At 45.6% G+C, this 20,616-nt stretch overlaps 1 protein-coding gene across 1 annotated transcript; it reads right to left on the minus strand.

Annotated features, from left to right (window-relative positions):
- Window positions 1–960: 960 nt before the first annotated feature.
- On the minus strand, window positions 961–19,169 carry ATP6V1B2 (ATPase H+ transporting V1 subunit B2). The gene is made up of 14 exons (XM_077305501.1): window positions 18,991–19,169; window positions 12,549–12,604; window positions 11,447–11,545; window positions 9,287–9,380; window positions 9,079–9,156; window positions 8,069–8,208; window positions 7,442–7,543; window positions 6,236–6,333; window positions 5,214–5,337; window positions 3,796–3,946; window positions 3,120–3,202; window positions 2,135–2,239; window positions 1,297–1,426; window positions 961–1,199 (listed from the first exon to the last, which is right to left on the minus strand). The coding sequence occupies exons 1-14, from the start codon at window positions 19,124–19,126 to the stop codon at window positions 1,057–1,059; spliced, it is 1,539 nt and encodes a 512-aa protein (XP_077161616.1). The 5' UTR covers window positions 19,127–19,169; the 3' UTR covers window positions 961–1,056.
- Window positions 19,170–20,616: the final 1,447 nt, after the last annotated feature.

A 20,616-nucleotide genomic window follows, 5' to 3' on the forward strand; every position in this document is an offset into this window, starting at 1 on the left:
ATTCCCCTCGCACATGCCTGTCGCCTCTGCTCCACATTTGGTACCACTAGACCTTAACCTGAAGCCGGCAAGTCTCTGGCAGGTTCACACCATGGGCTGTTCCGTGGCGCGCATCTGAATGCACCGAATTGCCTGTTGGGATCCCCTTGCAAAGATGAACACTGTTCAGGATAAGTATTTATTCGCGGGGGCGGTGGGGGGGGGGACAGCTACTCTGAGCACAGGATTCCACCTGCGATTACTCTGGAATTGAGGGGAACAGGTGGAGGGAGTTGCTTTCTCTGCCTCCGCTTTGTATTCCCACGTGCACAAAGCTTGCAGGCCTGAGAGTCCATTTGGCCAGCTCAACTGGCAGCCCCAGCAGCGTCTCCTCTGCCTGACTCACAGAAGAGGCAGGCATCTCGTAACTGTTGCCGGGCAAACACCAGGCGTGCAAACACCCGCAAATGCAAATGACACTGCGTTTCCTCAGTCATAAGTGAAGCCAGCAGGGATCTCTGGGCTCAACATGCCACAGCAACCATCCTGTAGTTGTGTTAGGATGCCCCTCGCCCTCCCCACCCCCCTCGCCCCATCCCTCTAGGCTCAGGCCGACAAATCTGTGCTAGACATTAGGACAGAATGGAAAAACTCTGAATGGACCAAGACGACCCTCTGGAAGGAATAGATAATATTTTTCCTCGATTCTTGTTCGACTCAGCCTTTCCATGCGACTGATCTGTTCATCAGTCCAACACCCAAACAAAGATGCAGCCTTCAAGCACTTCCAAAAAAAATTCCCCCCTCCCCCCCAGTAAACCAAGAGGGCAGAGCTAGGATGATACAGCTGTGAAGATGGACCAGTCCCCGTCCCTCTCCCCTGTCCATGTAAACCATTCCAGACCCACTTGTCTGAGAAAAGGGGGTATATTTTAAGCTCTGGTGTCAGCTCAAGCCCGTCAGGAACACTGGCAACGAATATGTCACTTATTCTTGGTTTAATTATAGGGAGGACAAGTAAACACCAACACAAGGGAAGGAAAAAAACCAGCGTTTTCACAAAGCGAAGAGGTGTGGCTAGTGCTTTGCGGTGGAGTCCCGAGGGTAGAACTCTGCCAGGGTGCTCTGGGGGATTCTCTTCAGCATCTCCTTGGGGAAGATACGCAAGAGCTGCCAGCCGATGTCCAGCGTCTCGTAAACAGTGCGGTTTTCGTAGGGCCCTGAAAGGACAGCCAATGGCACGGTCACAAGTTGACAAAGACACTCTGCATCGGGAAGAAGGGCACTTGTTGTCCTGTGCGGACACCCGGCACCTACCCTGAGCAATGAAGTTCCTCTCAAACTTCTGCAGGAATTCAAGGTAGAGGAGATCATCTGAAGTAAGGGCTTCCTCCCCTACAACAGCTTTCATGGCTTGGACGTCCTTCCCAATGGCATAGCAGGCATACTGGCAGGGGGAAAGGAAAGAGGGTTCAGAAACGGCCAAGCTAAGATCCTACGAGTCAAGATGTAATAAGCAGAGCCATGCATCGAAGATAGGAATTCTCCCTGTGATGGTTCCCCTGGGAACAAGTCTGCTGAGCTTTAGAACAAAGTTTAAGACTGAACAACGAAGTTTTATTCAAGGTATAAGCTTTTGTGTACAGGCAGATAGATTCGGGTGGACAGTTGTGGTGGCCTGAAGCAGCAGAACAAGGTTTGAGTCCAGTAGAACCAAGTTCCATTCCAGGTCTAAGCTTTCATGTACATGCACAATTCTTTAACTTTAGGCATGAGATAAGAACTCAAGTTGTTTTCCCAATCATTTTGTTTAATGCCACTGTTCGCCCAGCCCTGATTCTTAACTTTGTTTTTGTAGACAGGTCAGAGAATTAAGCTCATTTCTGATCTGCTTCATTTTAATTTTTTAATTTATATATTGCTCTTCCCCCAAGTGCCCTTTTGTGTTATGGGCTTTAGCTTGCTCTGGTTTATAAACTGTTTTCAAAACAGAATTTAATTCAACTGGTGTATGTTTGAATCAAAGTGTCTAATGATCTCCTTCCTTGGGAGACAAGGATAGGGATCTTTTAATGACTAAGTTTAACATTATTTCTTCACTGCATTTCCACCCGCTCTGCCCCAGCATGCTCGCTAGTGTTCAGGTCACACCTACCAACTGGTTTGAAACCTCAGCATGATCCTTTCTGGTCATCCCCTCTCCAATAGCAGACTTCATCAATCGAGACAAAGAGGGAAGGACATTGATAGGTGGGTAAATCTGGAAGGAGAAACGGGTTTAAGTAATGTCTGAAATCCACAAGCCACTGAGCAAGGTGGTCAATACAAGTGTGGCTGGCAAGAGGTTAAACATGCTAATTTAGGGAAAGTGGGTGGTACCAAAAACAAGAGTGATTCAACACTTAATGTACTGGGCTAGGCCAGGGTAGACCCTCGCTCCAATCCCTGCTTGTCATGCACCTCGCTGGCTGATCGTGGGCCAGTCATTCCCTTCCCACAGAATCTCCTGTACAGGGTGTTTGTAAGCATGAACCAGAGGGCCACGCATGCCTCCTTGGAAAAAGGGAAGGATAAAAATGCAGGGAACAAATCCACAAGCCAAGATTCTGCTCACAAACATGTGCTGCCTGGCATCTCCTAGCCTGACCTCTTCAAGAGCACTAAAAACTAACATCTCCACCAAGAAGCATTCCAGATGGACAGATGTTAGGTCTGTAACCGCAAAACAAAGAAGTCTAGAGGCACCTTAAAGACTAACAAAATTTACTCCAATATAAACTTGTACCAAAACGAACTGTGAGTCCTTAACGTGCTACTGGGGTTCTGTTTAATATCAGAGAACATCAGAGAATTAGGCATTTGCTTCCAAACAGATCTAATCTGCACAGCAAATCTGTCAGCAGGATATGAACAACAGAGCTCTCTTGTAATCTTAAAAGAAAACCAGTACTACTTGGCTGAACAGAAATGCCTTTAAGTTGCTTGGCTCACAGGCCTTCAAATTATCAAACAGCCTGAAAAATCTGAGCCAGGCAAGATTGATACACTGTAAAACCACACCTTCCAGAAGTAGAGGAGTGTTATTTTGCAGATGCCCAGACAAGACCCCCTTCCCCCACCTCCCCATCCGATGGCCTCACCTGTCTGTTGTGCAGCTGCCTGTCCACATAGATCTGGCCTTCAGTAATGTATCCCGTCAAGTCAGGGATGGGGTGAGTAATATCTGTGGAAGGAAGGCACATTAATACTTTCCAGCTTCCTCTGACCACCCCACAAGACAGCAACAAGATTCTGCCCATAAGAGGGCCGGAAACAAAGTTGTACTTCCTCCCAGCAGCCCAGGTAGTGCCTGCAGCACTGCTAGATAACTGGGTTGCCAGCCAGCAGCCATGACAACAGAGATTCTGGTGGGACAGGGAAGAAGTGTAATACGTAAGAAGTTTCTGTTCTGGATGAAGGAAGCTGCATGGGAAGAAGAGGAGCAAGGTGCCTAGGAACCCCACCTCCCTTCTCTCCGAGCACAGGTATGCAAACCTGGATAGTCGTCAAACTTACTATGCGCGAAGAGTTTGTCGTCATTACTAGTATATGAGATACTGAACAGGACCATTTAAGGTGCCGAGTTAATGTCCACTGGTAGAGCCAACAAGAGATGGCAGTCAGCTCTGGTCCCAAGTCTCTTCTACACTCTGAGCTGTCCAGAAACTGAGCTTCAATCCCAAGGCAACTGCACCCCCTGCCTGCCAGTAACAGGCTCCACGATCCCATGCAGGGACACACACTTAAGATAGAAAAACGCACGGTATGAGGACTCACCATCGTTGGGCATAGTAAGAATAGGAATCTGAGTAATGGATCCACTCCTGCCTTCCACTCTTCCAGCCCGTTCATAGATAGTGGCCAGATCTGTGTACATGTAACCAGGAAAGCCACGACGACCTGGCACTTCTTCCCTGGCGGCTGAGACCTGAAGAAAACGGAAAATTAGCAAAAAAGATGGGCAGTGGCAACAGAATCCAAGTCATACAGGAACGGAAGAGCACAAAGATCACTTGCACCAAACATTCTTTCCGTCCTTGGCCACAGAGAACCTTTCCCACCTTTGCAAAATGGAGTGCTGATCAGAGGGCTTCCCAAATGCCAAGACCCTCCCTCTTCTGTTAAAAGGGTACTTAAGACACTTTCTTTGCACAACTGACAGGTACTAGGACTCTCCTCGCACAACAGAGCAATATGCATACTTGTTGGAAGCTTAACTAACTCTTGCAGCAACTGTACAAAGTTTGCAGGGATGCCTCTCAGGGCATCTTTATGGGGGGCAACTCTGCACTGCTCTGATAGTAACTTAATTGAAAGCTTGGGAAATGTAGGAAGAAACCCACCATAAGCTTTCCCTTCCATTTCAGGACTTGAAAACCAGGAGTGCAAAACACCAGGGATGGTCCCAAACCTTGCCCACGACCCAAGATCAAAAAGAAGTTAACTGTGACATGGTTTAGAAGTCTACCACATCACATGCCTTTTATAAATTTCATTCTGTGGAACTCGCCTAGAGGTTAAAAGTTTAAAAAGAGGAAATAGTTGTGGGGGTGTGCTCATGCGCAAGGATGTAGTATTTGATTCATCTAGAACAATAAGCAGCAGATTTACTGCAGTAATTTTTAAAAAATAACTTCATAAATGGGCAGAAAATTTAATAATTGGGTGCAATGTGTGCTTTCCATCCCTGGATGGGATTTAGATAATTTGAAGTAATTTATAGCCTGGCTCAGCAGCCAGCTCAAGGTTGACTCAGCCTTCCATCCTCCCGAGGTTGGTAAAATGAATACCCAGCTTGCTGGGGGGTAAACGGTAATGACTGGGGAAGGCACTGGCAAAACACCCCGTATTGAGTCTGCCATGAAAACGCTAGAGGGCATCACCCCAAGGGTCAGACATGACTCTGTGCTTGTACAGGGGATACCTTTACCTTTATAGCCTGGCTTAGGACTAGGGATACTATTCAGCAGGGGTAGTCAAACTACGGCCTTCCAGATGCGAATGCTGGCAGGGGCTCCTGGGAATTGTAGTCCATGGGCATCTGGAGGGCCACAGTTTGACTACCCCTGCTATTCCGTCTTCGGCCAACCAGGAGTTCCCACTTTCTGACTCCACCTTCCTCCATCTCACTCCACCTTGGAACAGCAACTGCCTGCTAGGCAGACGCTTATATGTTGAATAGGGTAAATAAATACCTCTCTCAGAGCTTCAGCGTAGGAGCTCATATCTGTCAGGATAACTAAGACGTGCTTCTCACACTGATAAGCCAAGAACTCTGCTGTGGTCAACGCAAGGCGAGGTGTGATAATGCGCTCAATGCTGAAAAGGAACAATAGAGGCTGATTAATTTGGGTCCTGGACTGGCAAGCTGGTACTGAACACAAGTTCTTCAGAAAGGGCAGCCAGGAAAACAGACGATGCACACAGCAGTCGAGATGGGGCATGTTTTTTCCTGCTACCGAAAAGAAAGACGTTACAACCACTTTAACATACTGTGAGAAGGATACTGATTAAGTTTTCCAACACTGGGCTAGAACTTCCCTATTCCCCATGAAATGCTGCTCCTGGAGGATATGGGACCCTCAAGAATGACAACAGGTGGTCTGCAGCAGGAAGGAGAACAGGTGGAAGCAGTCAATTTAGTCTGGCGTTCAACCCTTTAACTGGAGGCAGAAATGCTGTTTATGAAACCGGTGGGGATCTGTCTGATGTTGCAGTCCAACGTGAGACCTACCTAACAGGTGTCAGGAGTGCAAGGCAGCATGGGCTGCTGAAGCGCCCTCCCTCCTCAACTTCCTTAGTGATGGCCCACCAACAGCGCAAACCTGTTCCCCATGGACTGGTCAGTGCAGCAGGAGAAGGTGCTCTTTGCACCAACTGATGGCAATGGGGGCTCAGCAGGTTGCTTCATTGTTGCCCAGTTATTTTCCTTTCCAACAAGAATTATTAGTGTTCAGCGCCCGAGATGGACCATGTGCCTCTGGGCCTCCCCTGATGGCCATCTTGGGTTGTCAACTCTAACCACACTGTACAACACCCCACCCTCTTTCAACCTAAGGAAGCTCACTGGTGCGCAGCGAAGTTTTGGAGCGATTTGTGATTGACTCAGCTATCTCCACCCCCCAATGGCTGCCGCCCAATTTGCTTTGGGAAGGAGCCTCTTCTCATTTCCTCTCGTCATTCCTGGTGCAAACAGTGCCACGTCTGACCTACTTACGTGGGATCGTTTGCCAAGTTCAAGAAGAGGCACACGTTGTCCATGGAGCCGTTTTCCTCAAAATCTGACTTGAAGAACCGAGCTGTTTCCATGTTCACCTACAGCAGAGATGATTGGATGGAAAGCAAAAAGGTGACTTACCTAAACCATCAGCTGTCAAAAGGGTAGTTCTGAAACAGGGGTGGACAAACTGCGGTGCCCCTGCAAACACTAAAGTTCAAGCAGCTTCACCAGCTCTGCCAACTTTCAACCCATAAGGGATGGTTAATTTAGTCTGTGCACTTGCACAATTGATCTGCCAGGGCAAGACAGAGGCTACAGAATCAACGCTTCCATTAGTGGTGGGATGGGTGCACCATTCATACTTCCAATTAATTTGTTATCAATGGAAACATGATGGTTCCTTTGGTCACAGTTGCTAGGCTACCACCAAGAGCTTTACTCTGCCCTTTCAATAGAAGCCAATTAAGTGGGAGATGCAGCAGCCATACTCCCCAGCCCTCCTATCCTCCAGTTCTACTTCCTGTGTAGTGCAGCCTGCCACAGCAGGTGAAGGAGAGAGTGGATCATAAGGCTTATGAACAGGGGCTGCTGTCTCCCACGTTATCAGTAAGCTGAAAGAACAAGGGTCTGAAATCTCATATATCAACCTTATTTTTCTCCCAAGAAAGCAATCTTTTGCTTCAAGTTTGTCTGCTCTCAATTTTTCCCCAGAACAGAAGCATTTGGTATACATTAAACCAATTGAGAACAGACACCTGCTGTTTATTACACTGGAGTCTCATATTTTTTGGAAGTTCTTCTTCCAGACAAAGCCACATACAGTTAAACTTTCTGGATAGGTGAACAATCCTGTTCAAAGCTTCCATTAAAGCTCCCTGAGTGGGAATAAGGAGAGATCTGCCCTGTAACATAATTAACCCTGCATAAAAACAGAGCTGGAAGGGATCTCAAGGTTCATCTAATCCCTTGAACTTTGCAGGAAATTCACAGCTACCTTCCCCAACTCACTCCTCCAGTGTCTCCTGTTCTATGCCCAGAGAAAGGCAAAAAAAAAAAAAACCCCTCTAGGATCCTTGGGCCAGTCTGGCCTAGGGGAAAATTTCTTCCTGACCACAAAGTTGCAACTGGCGATAACTTGAAATATGCATTACTTTATCCATACAGAACTCCTTGCCCTTCCTGCCTGCCCATTCGCCCACTTACTCCCATAGCAGCAAAAACAATGGCAAAATTCTGTTCGCTGTAGTCCATCACATCTTTGGATTTCTTCACCAAGCCTGCCTGGCGACAGATCTGTGCTGCTATCTGAAAGAAGATCAAAGAGTTGACTGTGTCTCCTGTGCACTGGGCATTCACTTCCAGAAAGAACTCAAGGGGCAAGGAGGGGGAGATTGGTCACAGTTTGCATTCACATGAATCAAGAACAAGACAGCAGCTAGGTAGGTTGGAATCTTCCCACTCAGCACTCATATGATAGAACAAGGCTGAAGAGACACGAATGCTGCACAATGGAAACTCAAATCAGGAGGCTGAAGAGTTCTTGGAAATGGATGGGAACTGGTCCCTCCTTGTATGGAGAAGGAACAGCCACACCTATGCATACTCTCATACCTGCCAACATTGTAGCCCTACCTCAATGAAACCTAGCAGCAGCCTGAAAGCAGGTTGTATGAGAACAGACTGTCAACCAGGAATCACTAGAAGCTGTAATCTCTTAAGAGAGATTTAGCTCTAAATGTCAAAGTTATAGCTAGGAAAAAAATATTTAAAAGAGTTCTAGAATAGTTTTTTCTTTGTGCTTTTAACATAGAGCACTGTTAAAGCACCTACCTCATTATGGGGCAAGCCAGCAGCTGAGAAAATGGGGATTTTCTGTCCTCTGGCAATGCTGTTCATGCCATCTATAGCAGAAATTCCAGTCTGAATCATCTCTTCCGGGTAGATTCGACATTGAGGATTAATTGGTTGACCTGTTCCATGGGGAAAAGTCCATTGTTTAAACCCACACTTTGCTTTAAAGGCAGCTTAAGACAACTTCAAGGCAAGGATATAAAATCCAGCATTTTGGCTCAGCGACTTGAAGGCTGACAAGAGGTTTCTAATACTTCTATCAATCACAAGTGTTTGATATGTTTAACCAGTATAATTGGAGGGAAACAAGATTTGGTATCAGTGTTCTGTTAACAAACTTTGAATAAGTCACTGTCCAATTTAGATCCTGAAATGTCCCTTTTCTCTTCAACAGGTACCCAAAAGCAGCTTACAACATTCTCCCCTCTTCACTTCTCTTCACAACTGACCAGTCAGGTAGGCTAGTGTGTGTATGTACAATTGGCTCAAGATCCTCCAGCAATCTTCTTGGAGGAGTAGGGATTTGAACCCATCCCTAGGTTAAACTACTACACCTGAATATTTGTACCTATCTTGGTTTTGGTCCTGCTGGTAGATTTCCTAGCCATACTTATTGTTTTAGTCATAACAACCATGATTTCAAATGCTGTTTCAACATCGGCACTGGTTTGAGAGCTTGTGTCTGGAATGCAGCATAGAAACACTAAAAATAACAAACGAGGATAAGCTGCTGACTAAGTGAACACAAGCAAACTGAGCTTCTGTATGTCTAAAGTCCTTTACTGCCAATATTAACGCTGAGCTAAAGGGCAGACTTGAAAAGGCTATCCTGAATGTCATTTTCCGTTGGATTTGGAGATCAGCACAGCAGATATTAACTGAACTCCTGCTTTATTTATGCTACGGAGAAACATACAAACACAAAGCTCTCAGCCCATCTGTGAACATCAGGCTCGGCCCTTCAGCACTCAACATCTTCTTAAACATACCCATGATATCAAGGTAGTCTTCGGCCAGGACCATAGGGCCTCTGTCTATGGGCTTTCCCGATCCATTAAATACACGCCCTTCAAATGCAAGAAAAACAGCAGCAGTCATATTAACAGATTAATATTAACAACCATATTATATGAATATGAACATTGTTGTATATAGAAGTCAGGGAACACCATTGGTCCAAACAGAAAATGTACCTACCAAGCATGTCTTCAGATACTGGGGTTCGAAGGATATCCCCAGTAAATTCACAAGACGTCTTCTTAGCATCAATTCCTGAAGTTCCTTCAAAAACCTTGAAAAAAGGAAGATGGATATTTTTTCCCCCCAAAATACTGTGAAACCTGACAACTGAAGTTCTTGCTTCAGCAGTGGGGCAGGATAATTTGCTAACAGATTAACATTAGCTGGGAACAGATTCAAATAATCTTGTAGGTATGCAATGTATCAACCGAGTAATCCAAAGCAGTTTAATTTGTCATGGAAAGAAAAGAAAGGCTATATACCGGAGCATAGCTACATCAGAACATGAAACATTTATGGTAGTAATATCTGAGTGAATGAATTTGAAATTTTCATGAATAGGCAGCGCATCTGTAAGCTAAAATTAATATACTTAAATTACTATTTTGTTAAACACAATTATCTGGAATAACACACCAACCACATTAAAGCAACGTATTCTACAGACAGAAAAAATTTAACGGTGGCAGGACCATGCATAATATTCTGAACTGTGCTGCTTGCAACGGATAGCCTGGTTTCATGCAGATGCTATTTAAGTAGAAGCTTCTTAGAAACCCATGTGAAAGTTTTGAGATTGATGTATAATACACCATCCTTGTTACCATTTTTGCATTACAACCATGAGGCAAGTAAAGCATACAATGGTGTTCTCAGATACCGATAATGCCAATAATAATGCCTGCCTTGTATTAATGCAAGAATTATTGGCATTTGAGAAAGCAAGTGACTCTCAGAGGACTTGGATGTACACTAGAAATTGCAGTTGTTGATGCAACAGAGAAATCTGCATCCATGCCAGCTTAGCTGTATGGATGCATTATCATGTAGCTACCGTGGTGTGAATCCCTCAGTCCATAAAATGACTGTTCAAGTCTGAAGATCACAAAAGTTTTCTCTCAAAACTATTTTTAACAGAACTGCAACTATCTGATGAACTGAATTATGAACTGGAAGCAAGAACTCCATGCATATCTGTCAGAGAGCACATGTTTCTTGATTTCTTATACTTTAAAATCTAGATATTCAATTTCTGGATAAAGATTTCTAAAAGGCTAGTTCGGTGGTATGCCACTACATCTTCAAATGAATATAGGAATACAAGTAAAGAAGGGACAAACCTGATCTATTTCTAGTGAAACTATGAAAAGTTACTAGAGATTAATACCAGGCACTATTGCAAAAATAATAGGAAATGCTTTGCAGGTCTGCAGAGTTTTACTACATATACTTTATCTGGTAAACAGATTCTGTGGCAGATCAGCCTATTCCACTCTTTATTTTTAGCATATGCGATAAGCACAACATTGGCGATTGAGGCAAAAAGGTTTTCAATTATAGAATGGTGACAAAGAACATGGGAACTGATGTTTATGAATTGAGGGAAATTGGATGTTTCATAAATCCTAAGAGCTTGGGAACCATTTATTTCTTACTGGAATCTAGTAGTTATATAATAGCGTGAATACTATTTATTAACATGTCACATTATACATTGTCACCAGCTTTTTACCGCCGCAATAATAAAACTATGATTAAGATTATTATTCAGTTACCACAGAGCAATTTTACAACTGAATAAGCAGGGAGCAGAGTCCCCAGCTCTGGATTGGGAAATGCCTGGAGATTCTGGGGGTGGAATTTGGGGGAAGGAGGGACCTCTGTGGAGGATAATGTCATAGAGTCCACCTTCCAAAGCAGCCAATTTCCTCCAGGTGAACTGATTTGTCACCTGGAGACCAATTGTAATCCCGGAAGATCAGCAACCCGAGTAGGGAGGTAGGGAGAAGGAATTTAGTGCAGCCTCTACTGCACCCCCGAGTTTCTGTTCATTTCATGCTGAATCTTTCCTGTTTTCAGCAACCGTCTCCTTTGTTCCAAAGATGTTAAGAACAGGGAGCACATAAGTCAACATTGTCACTCAAACCCAAAGCTTGGCCCATCAGGTGGCTGCATTTGCAGATGAATTTGGTGATTTCTGCAAGGGCTACTAACTATTGCTTAAGGATTCTGTTGGACTTGGCTCCTGATTACATCCATGAGAGGGCCAGAAGTTCATCTTCTAACTAAGAAGAGAGTCACAGGACAGACCACCCAACGTGCTGCCCTGCCATTTACCTGAACCACAGCTTTGGATCCGCTGACTTCCAACACTTGCCCGCTTCTCTTTGTTCCATCAGGAAGTGTCAAGTGCACAATCTCTGCGTATCTAGGAAACTAAACCATGGAAATCAAGGTCAGGTAGGATAGTAGGTTTCTGCCCAGAACATAAATGGATGCAAACACCAGATTACCCCCCAAACAGACAGTGAGCAATCATACAGGGGTAGTCAACCTGTGGTCCTCCAGATGTCCAGCAAACGCTGGCAGGAGCTCATGGGAATTGTAGTCCATGGACATCTGGAGGACCACAGGTTGACTACCCCTGATATACCAAACTGTGACATTCAGAAACCCTGAATTCAAGACTGAAGTGAATGCTAAAGGCTGTTGCTTGGAATTGCAAAGTTCAGGATGTTTTTGCCACCTCGTTCACAGTCCTGGGACCTGGAATTCTAGCATTAAAAAGTCAGCTAATTTGTCCAACAACAGCATTCTGTCTTCGATAAGTAATACTACAGCCAGGTTGGCTTCCCATCAAAGCAAGCCTCGTCAATAGTTCCTGATTCTCACCCTGAAGGATGCCTAGGGTACAATCTGGCTTTGCAGCTCCAGAAGATCAACAGTGCTGCATGAGGGATGGAGGCACTGCAGAAGAACCTTTGAACTCCGGAAATTCTTCTCTAGGGAATTTCAGGGCACACTAAATTACAGACTAAATTACAGGCAGGTGCAACAGCTGACACAGCACTGCTGCTACACGCCCACAAAGACAGCACTGGAAAACCCTAAATTGCTCACATTTCTCTTCACTGCTTAAGATGCCAGCTACAGGCAGCAAATCATGTGAGACTAAGAAGCCACATCATAAAACACAACATGGGCCTTCCAAAATGGTAGCTAGCCATTTGCAATTAAAGACCCTGCTTGAATCCTCAGCACAGCACCTTCAAAACTGGAAGTTAATCAGAACCAGTCTTTGCCTCAATGGACTTTACTGCAAGATGGAAGGTGCGTTCTCATTATTAATCAATGTGTGTTTGGAAAGTGCCAAGCAACCTGTAAGACACAAAGTTTTAGAAACAGAAGGGTGAGCCCATTTTCAAGCAACCAAACTTACCTTCACTTGATCCAAGATTACCAGTGGCCCGTTGACACCAGATACTGTCTTATATGCTGAAAATAAGTTTTAAAAAAACCTTATTTGAACAAAGTAATAAGTTTTCAATTAATGACACATTGATAGAAGGGATGATGAATTGTTCTGCAACTATGAAGAAAGCAACTATGCCTCAACTATGCCATTTTTACCAGTATACAATCCCCAGCTGCAGCTACTACTAGGGGACATCCCACATGTCAAAGGCAAAGACACATGTCTGGCACACATAGTAATCTAGGTACAATCCCTGGTATTCTCCAGTTAAGGGATCTCAGGTAGCATGGCTGAGAAAGATCCAAATCTAGCAATAAGCAACACTGCATCACCTGGACCAATGGCTTGACTCTAGAACAGGGGTAGTCAAACTGCGGCCCTCCAGAGGTCCACGGACTACAATTCCCAGAAGCCCCTGCCAGCATTCGCTGGCAGGGGCTCCTGGGAATTGTAGTCCATGGACCTCTGGAGGGCTGCAGTTTGACTACCCCTGCTCTAGAAAAAAGTCACTTGCAGATGAACCAGATGTTGTCTGGGTAGCCAAACTTTCTTCATCGTTTAAGGCTGAACAATGATGCCGAGGAACACCAGGCAAGTGTTTCTGATATCACTTTCCTATGACTGCCTGCTACCACCCGTGCAGCTCCTGCGGAGAACTGACTTTCCCCCTAGAAACTAATGCAACCAATTCCCACTCTGGCATAAACCTTCTTGGGACCTCAACCATCTTTCCCCTGCTCCTAACCTCAAGAAAAATGTCTAGGACTTCCTTCTGAAAATGGCAAGACGACTGGTGGGGGTAAGAACAGAAAGGAATAAAAGATTCTTCTTTTAGGAATCACCTCCCAGCCTTCCCAGGTCACCAAACCCTTGGGTTCAGTCTCACATGATCTGTGAGTACAGCAGTGTCTTGGTGAGCCACAGGACTTTGCCAGGCTCACAAGACGGTGGGCTAATCATTAATCAGTCATCCCAGGAAGTTGGGGAAAGGATGAACAAGCCTGCAATGCCAGAACAAACTAACATGACTAAGGCAGCAATTCTAAGCACCCTCAGGATCCATGGAACTTAGTGGGATCTACAGCCAAGTGAGCATGCATAAAATCAGGTTGAAAGAGCAATGGGGCATGCATGCACATAGCAGTTAGGAATAAAAGTTTATTTGATAGCCATCTGGTTATTGGGGACCACTGACTTAAATAGGTTCACTAAGTGTTCTTGTTAAGGGTTGAAGAACTGAAACCAAAACCATTATGCTGCAATGATGTACTTTTAATAGTCATGATCACAGATATTTTAAGTGTTAGATTTTATCTGAAACATTCATCAAGTGCATACAGGTGGCGTTCTTTGTTTTGGGGACACTCGTGAAGCAATTCAGGGCTTAGTGGCACAGCAACAGAAACTTGGCCAGTTCATGTTTATTCCCGGGAGAAATGTACATGAAATAGTATTGTGCCAACACAAAGGTATTTACACTGGAAATAAAGAGTGACAAGTTTGCCAAGAAATGCCTTTGCCTCAGACAGACCACAAAAACCAACCTGAAAACAACCTGCGCAGGTACATCCTGACAGCCAGGGAATACGAAGAAACCTTCCTCAGCACTAACTCACAGCCACAAACTGCTTCGGCTGGAACCCTACCAAAGTCCAACCCCGAGCCTCTTTGAGACATGTCACCAAAAAAGGACAATGCAGCTGATCCTGGCGTCTTGTTTTAATCTACTGTGTGCCTGCTGAAGTTAAAGTTTTACATCAGCTACAACTGTAAAGACAAAGGCTCAGATCCTGATGAAAGCATCTCTCTGCCTCTCCCTTGCTGGTGCAGCTGAACCTCCCCCCCCCCCCCCCCCCTGCTGCTTCCAGGGGAACTGGAGATCTGACACAGAGTGGAAATCCTCCTCCCTCATTGAGAAATCCAAAAATACTCATCAGGATCCGACTTATCACCTTACAATGTGCTGATTGCAAAGGACTTTTCATTGCGTTTGGCGATCAATATATAGGAAGAGACAAAAATCTCAGTGGCATTTGACCACGGGGACCAGGCAAGGCAAGTTTGGAGCTCAGAGCTGAATAAACATGCTGCCATCTATCCCCCTCCCACCCCAAAGCGGGGGAAATCCTCTAACTCGTGACCCTCCTGTCAACGCTCCCTCCTTCCTCCCATCACTGGGTGCAACAGTTCCTTCCTGGAATTTTGCTAGGTTGTCTAGTTTCTTTGTTTTAACGCTATCAGGGGAGCCAGCTGCTCAAAAGGGACACCCAGAACTGCTGTCTTTGGAGATACCGGGCTTTAGCTGGGGATGTTTAAACTAATATTGCAAGCCGCCTTAAATCAAAAGGAAAGGCGAGATATTAACGTTTCAATAAACAAATAATAAACACCCCTATGCAATCTTTGCTTCGGTCAGTTTACAGCCATGTGCACATGAGTATAACCACAACTGCCTGAATAGGGAGAGGGAAAACATCCCAAAGGAAAAACATAGCCAAATGACAGCAAGCAAGACAAGGAAGCCAGAATCTTACAAAGGACACAACAGAATTTGACTTCAGGCTTCAGCCTAACAGCTGAAGCTGAGTCAAGAAGGTATCTTTATGGAGGCAAGTTCTCCTGTGAAAGGCTGTCTGCTACTTTAGAAGCACGTTCTTGACAGGATTACAGTGCTTGGGTCACATGGAACATGAACATAATTCAGTCTGCTCATTTCTGTGCTTGCACAAGGCTGGAAAGCCCATGCAGCTTCAGGGGCTGCTGTATTTCTGCTTTCCGTGAGCCACACAACTGTCACAGCTTAGCGTGCTGCACGCTAGCACATGAGTTTCCTCCTAGGAACGACAGCCACAGTTTTAAGGCACACAACCTCTGTGCCCACCTGCTTTGATTAGAAAGACAAGCCTAGCTTCTCTGCTGAGTAGTTATTTTTGTTTCTATGACCCGGCCCCTATTTTATCACCTGCACATGGCTTATTCTGCCACATCTGCATCCTCACTTTTCCTTCAAGAACTCAGACTAGAGCAGTGGTTCTCAACCTGGGGGTCAGGACCCCTTTGGGGGTCGAACGGCCCTTCCACAGGGGCCGTGACAGGGCAATCAGCTTGGCTGGGGGGGGGGGGGCGCCATCCATACAACAGCCTTGCAGGTAGATAGAGATAGAGCATTCATCTGTCTGGAGCAGTGGAAAAGAGCGAGATCAGCATGGTGGGACAAGAGGCAGACCTGAACTAAGAAGCCCCGGGGAAGAAAACCCAATTTATATCCCATCATGAACAGTGGATCTTCATGCCATTGGTCAGTTTCGGTTTAATTTCTGGGAAATAACACTTGCATAATTTTATGGTTGGGGTCACCACAACATGAGGGTCGTGGCATTAGGAAGGTTGAGAACCACTGGACTAGAGCACAGCACATGGGTAAGCCGCTCAAGAGAGAATCATAGCAGAGATGAGGACAAGCTGATATACAAATCCAGCAAGATTGCTCAGCCACAAATAACACGCTGCTTACTGCTTTAAAAACAAAGGTGATGGAAATTCATGATGGGAACGGTTTGCTAGGCTTCCTAGAGATTACTTGAATCTTGCTTCACATCCCTGACCCTGTAACCACCACGAATCCACTCCAGATTGAAGGCAGTCCTGTAACACTCCATGAAAGTCACTTAAGTATTTGGCACAGAATCATTAGGACTCTTGAAGCTATGCCAAAACTGGGCAAGCATTCAGCAACATATATTCACCACTGGGTAAATATCATTGAACGTGTGCTCAGTTTCAGCAGCATTAAGTTTAGCAAATTTAGAAAAACAGTCCAGGAACACAATGGTCTTTAGTCTGAGAGAAAAGGAGGATCAGAGTGACATTGTGTTGTAAGTCACCAATAAGTATCCAGAAAAGCCAGATCCAAATCCCTATTCTGCCATGCAAGCTTGATTGGTGACCCTGGGCCAGGCATTTCTCAGCCTAACCTACCTTACAGGGCTGTTGATGATGCTGTAAACTGCTCTGGATCTCAATTGCAGAGAAAAACAGGGTGAAAATACTGATAAATTAGGTTAAATTAGGTATAAATTAGGTTAAAAAACTCCCTACAATAAATGTTTTGTTGGGGTAAAAAAAAAAAAAAAAAAAAAGACAGGGCCAGGAGTTCCTATGTCCTATGGGGGAAAATCTCAAACTCTTCCAATCTTAAAAAGTTTTTAGCTCTCCAGATAACGCACATTATTTTCAACTCTCATTACTGCTGTCATTTATAATCTTAATTATCTATATTCTCACAATTCCTACATATATGTGAAGATATATTTGGGGAGGGTCTGTGGTTCAGTGGGAGAGTATAAATTTGGCTGACAGAGGGTTCAGATCTCTACCTGAGACATTGGAGTGCTTCTGCCAGTCTGAGTCGGCAGTACTAACTTTAATGGATCAATGGTCTCACTCAGAATAAGGGAGCTTCATGTATCCATGTGGGACCATAAGTTAACTAGGCAGGAAGTCTCATGGAATGCAATGGGACTTACACTTAATGTGCATAGGATCACCATTATCTGAAAGCTTTAGCCGATGCAGAGATTATATAATGTGGTTTCCAACCTATGTGCCTCCTTGTGTAACGCACTTAATCTTTGCTTGATTCTCCTCCCACTTTAAGATACCATTGAGAAATGTCATGAAAAGTCCCTCTCATGCAGTGAGGTACAGCTATTATATGCTTTTATTTCTGTACCGGTAGTTCTGTTTATCCCCCCACATTTCTGCAAGCAAACAGCTTCCCAAGATGAATGTCCCTGGCATACTTGCCTTTCCTCCTAAATTTTAATCAGACAGTGATAAATCTACCTATTACAGGCCTAGGAGGAGATCTTAAATTCTAACAGCTGTTTATACATGCCACCCTTCAAAAATACAAATGTCAGTGTTAGATGTCCCATAATACTAGGCCCTCTTGCATCTGTGCCGCTACACATTCTTTGTCATCCTGCAGTGTACCACATGACCTTGAGACTTGGCCAGAACAGATTAGTCAACCTAGGGAAGAAATATTTCACAACCACTTACTGTTACTTCCCATTCAAATCAGACCCAGAATAGTCTTCCCTGCAGAAGGGGAAGGGGGGCTGGTAGCATCTCCCAATCCTAACCGAGAGCAGCACCCACCACCTGCCCCTTCTGTTGATATGGAAACAAGCTCCCGACAGAGGTGATTCTCTTGCACACTGAGCAGCACAAGTGACGAAGTGGCCTAGTAAGGCCAGGCTGCACCAGGCCTTTCCGTGCTTGTGTCATTTTGCACCTTTGCCCAAACAGGTGAGAATTTGCTTTTCCATGCAAGCTGTGAAGCCTACTTCTAGGCCCTGTTACTCAAAAGCAAAAGCCACTGTGCTCAACAGGGCTCCCTTCCGAGTAAGGGACCTCAGGATTGCAGAACAGAAACCGGCAGTTCGATGCAAGGCATTGGGGCTTGCTCAGTAACCAAAGGATCCCGAAGCCCGGGATAAAAGAAAGCCTTCTAACCTGATCTCCTTCCCTTACAGACATATTTGCCCTCTCAGGACTTGCCTCAACATAGTATATTCACAATGGGCACTGCAGAACACGCCACAATGGATTTGCAGACACAGAAGCCTGAGACCCCACCACCCCAACTCAGACATGAAGATAATGATTAAGGGCAAAGGGGCCATCCGCATTGAACACCCTTTAAGGGGGGGGGGGGAGAGAAGGTGAAACGTAAAACCAGAAGGAAGCATTCCAGAGCAGGGGTAGTCAACCTGTGGTCCTCCAGATGTCCATGGACTACAATTCCCATGAGCCCCTGCCAGCAAACGCTGGCAGGGGCTCATGGGAATTGTACTCCATGGACATCTGGAGGACCACAGGTTGACTACCCCTGCTCCAATGAAAGGGGGACACAGAGAACAGCGCCTGGGCAGCCAGGGCAGGAATTGAGCCCTGCCAGAAAAGGAATACACAGCTTAGGGGGGAGGAAAGAGGAGACCGATCCTGGACGGCAGAAATAATACGCGTCCAGCAAAACCTAGTCATTAATTTCATCTCAAGGAATTTAGGGCTCCCTGCGCAGCTTCCCCCATCCACGCATTTCACCCTGCCAGGGGGGCGAGGCTGAGGAGGAAAAATGAGCGGCTGATTAAGCCGGGCGGGGAGCCGCGGCTCCTCTGCACACGCTCAGGGGCACCGTTCACACCGCGGAAGCCGAAGCCCCGGTTTCCAGACGGAGCCCGAGGCGGAACCGGCACCCGCTCCGCAGCAAGGGCCGCCGGCAGGGAAAGGCTCGAGGGCGCCGCAGCCAGCCAGCCAGCCAGCCCGGGCAGGATCTCGCCCCCACTGCGGGCAAAGGCGACCCAGGGCAGCCCCCACCCCGCCTGCCCGCGCTACTCACTGAGACGGGGCTGAGAGAGGTAGTCGCGGGTGACGGCCGCCGCCTGCTCCCGCGCGCCGCCGCCGCCGCCGCCTCCCCCGCTCAACTCGGACACGGCTCCGTTCACCATCCCTCGGATCGCCCGCAGCGCCGCCATCTTGTTTCCCCTGCCTCGGCTGCAGCGCCACTGCGCAGGCGCTGAAATAGGCGCTCCCGGCCCCTCCCTCCTCTGGCTCAAGTCCGACGAACCCGGAAGTGCCGGGCGCGGAGAGCGAGCGAGGGAGGGAGGGAGGGAGGGAGGGGCCGGGGAGGGAGCTGGCCAGCGTGCTGAGGGGGCGGGGCCAGGGGAAGGAGGCTGTCCGGGGAAAGGCGGGGCGCGAGAGACGCCTTCCAGCCCAGCCTGGGTGCTTTTGCAGGCGGGATCCCCGTCGTAGCATCACGATGTGTCCTTGCTACATGGCATCAGAAATATGATAAATTGTTTTGACAGACCAGATCTTGGCGGTAAACATTCCTTCTCTTGAATTTAATTCGTGATGAACCTAACAGCACCTTTAAGACCAGCGAAGATTTATTCAAGGCGCCAGCTTTTGGGTGCATGCACTCTTCCTCAGAATAAAAAAGTGTATGCATTCAAAAGCTCACATCTTGAATAAATCTTTGTTGGTCTATTGCACTCAATTTTTGTTGTGCTACTTCAGGCCAACACGGCTACCCACTTGAATCTAACCTTGTGATGAACCTGTATTTAAACATAAACAAAAATTATTTTTAAAAAGCGAAACTTGTTTCGATATATTTGAAATGTGCATGCACATGAAAGCTTATACCCAGAATTAAACTTTGTTCGTTTCAATGCAGATTGTAACCAGTTTGATAAGGGCAGCAGAAAATTAGCACCTGCATTGAGAGAAGAATCTTCTTTTCCTATTGAGCACTCTGTATGTGCATGTGTGTATCCATTGTTCTGAACTTGTGAACGTACTCAAGTTCAGCAGTCTTGCATTTTAATTTCCTTATGAAGTTTCTTTGTTTGAACTTGAAGACTGCACTCTTAGGTTGGCAGGAGCATGACCTGGAAGATTAAAATGTTCTCCCATTATTCTTGAGTTTTGTGGTTTTTAACATTGGATTTATATCCATTTATTCTTTCACATAGAGACCCACCTGTTCATCTGATGTAGGGAATGTTAACTCTTGAAAATACCCTGAAAATCTTGTTGGTCTCTAACATGTGACTAAATCCACATATATAAAGTAATGAAATTCACTGCCAACTGTCCTCTGCTACAGAGTTTTCTCAACTGGATTCCAGCATATAAAGTAAAGAAAAAATATTATCCATGAGCATGTGCAGAATTCTGTTTGACCACTGCTTCCAAGTAACATCAACTGCAAATAGAAACAGAGCTTCTGAAAGCCAAATAGAAAAAAAGGGTAGTAATGACTCAGCACATTTTACTTCCTTTTATGGGTCACAACTCATCCTTTCCTTCTTCTCAAGGGAAGAAAAAGAAGGAAAAAGAATGGCAAGTGTCTGATGTATAGTATACATTTTTTCCAGTAGAATAAATTGTTTAAAAAATAATTTTTGTTAATGTTTAAATACAGGTTCATCACAAGTTAAATTTAAGAGAAGATATATTT

The sequence above is a fragment of the Paroedura picta genome, chromosome 12 (assembly GCF_049243985.1).
Source record: "Paroedura picta isolate Pp20150507F chromosome 12, Ppicta_v3.0, whole genome shotgun sequence".
In the NCBI taxonomy this organism is placed as follows: Eukaryota; Metazoa; Chordata; class Lepidosauria; order Squamata; family Gekkonidae; genus Paroedura; species Paroedura picta.

Excerpts from the sequence above, each read along its gene's own strand:
- ATP6V1B2 (XM_077305501.1), bottom strand. The coding sequence starts at position 19,126 with ATGGCGGCGCTGCGGGCGATCCGAGGGATGGTGAACGGAGCCGTGTCC. Across the intron at positions 6,334-7,441 it reads TTGTTTTTGCTGCTATGGGA|GTGAACATGGAAACAGCTCG; the intron begins GTAAGTGGGCGA and ends TCTCTGCTGTAG. Across the intron at positions 1,427-2,134 it reads CTGAGGTTTCAAACCAGTTG|TATGCCTGCTATGCCATTGG; the intron begins GTAGGTGTGACC and ends TCCCCCTGCCAG.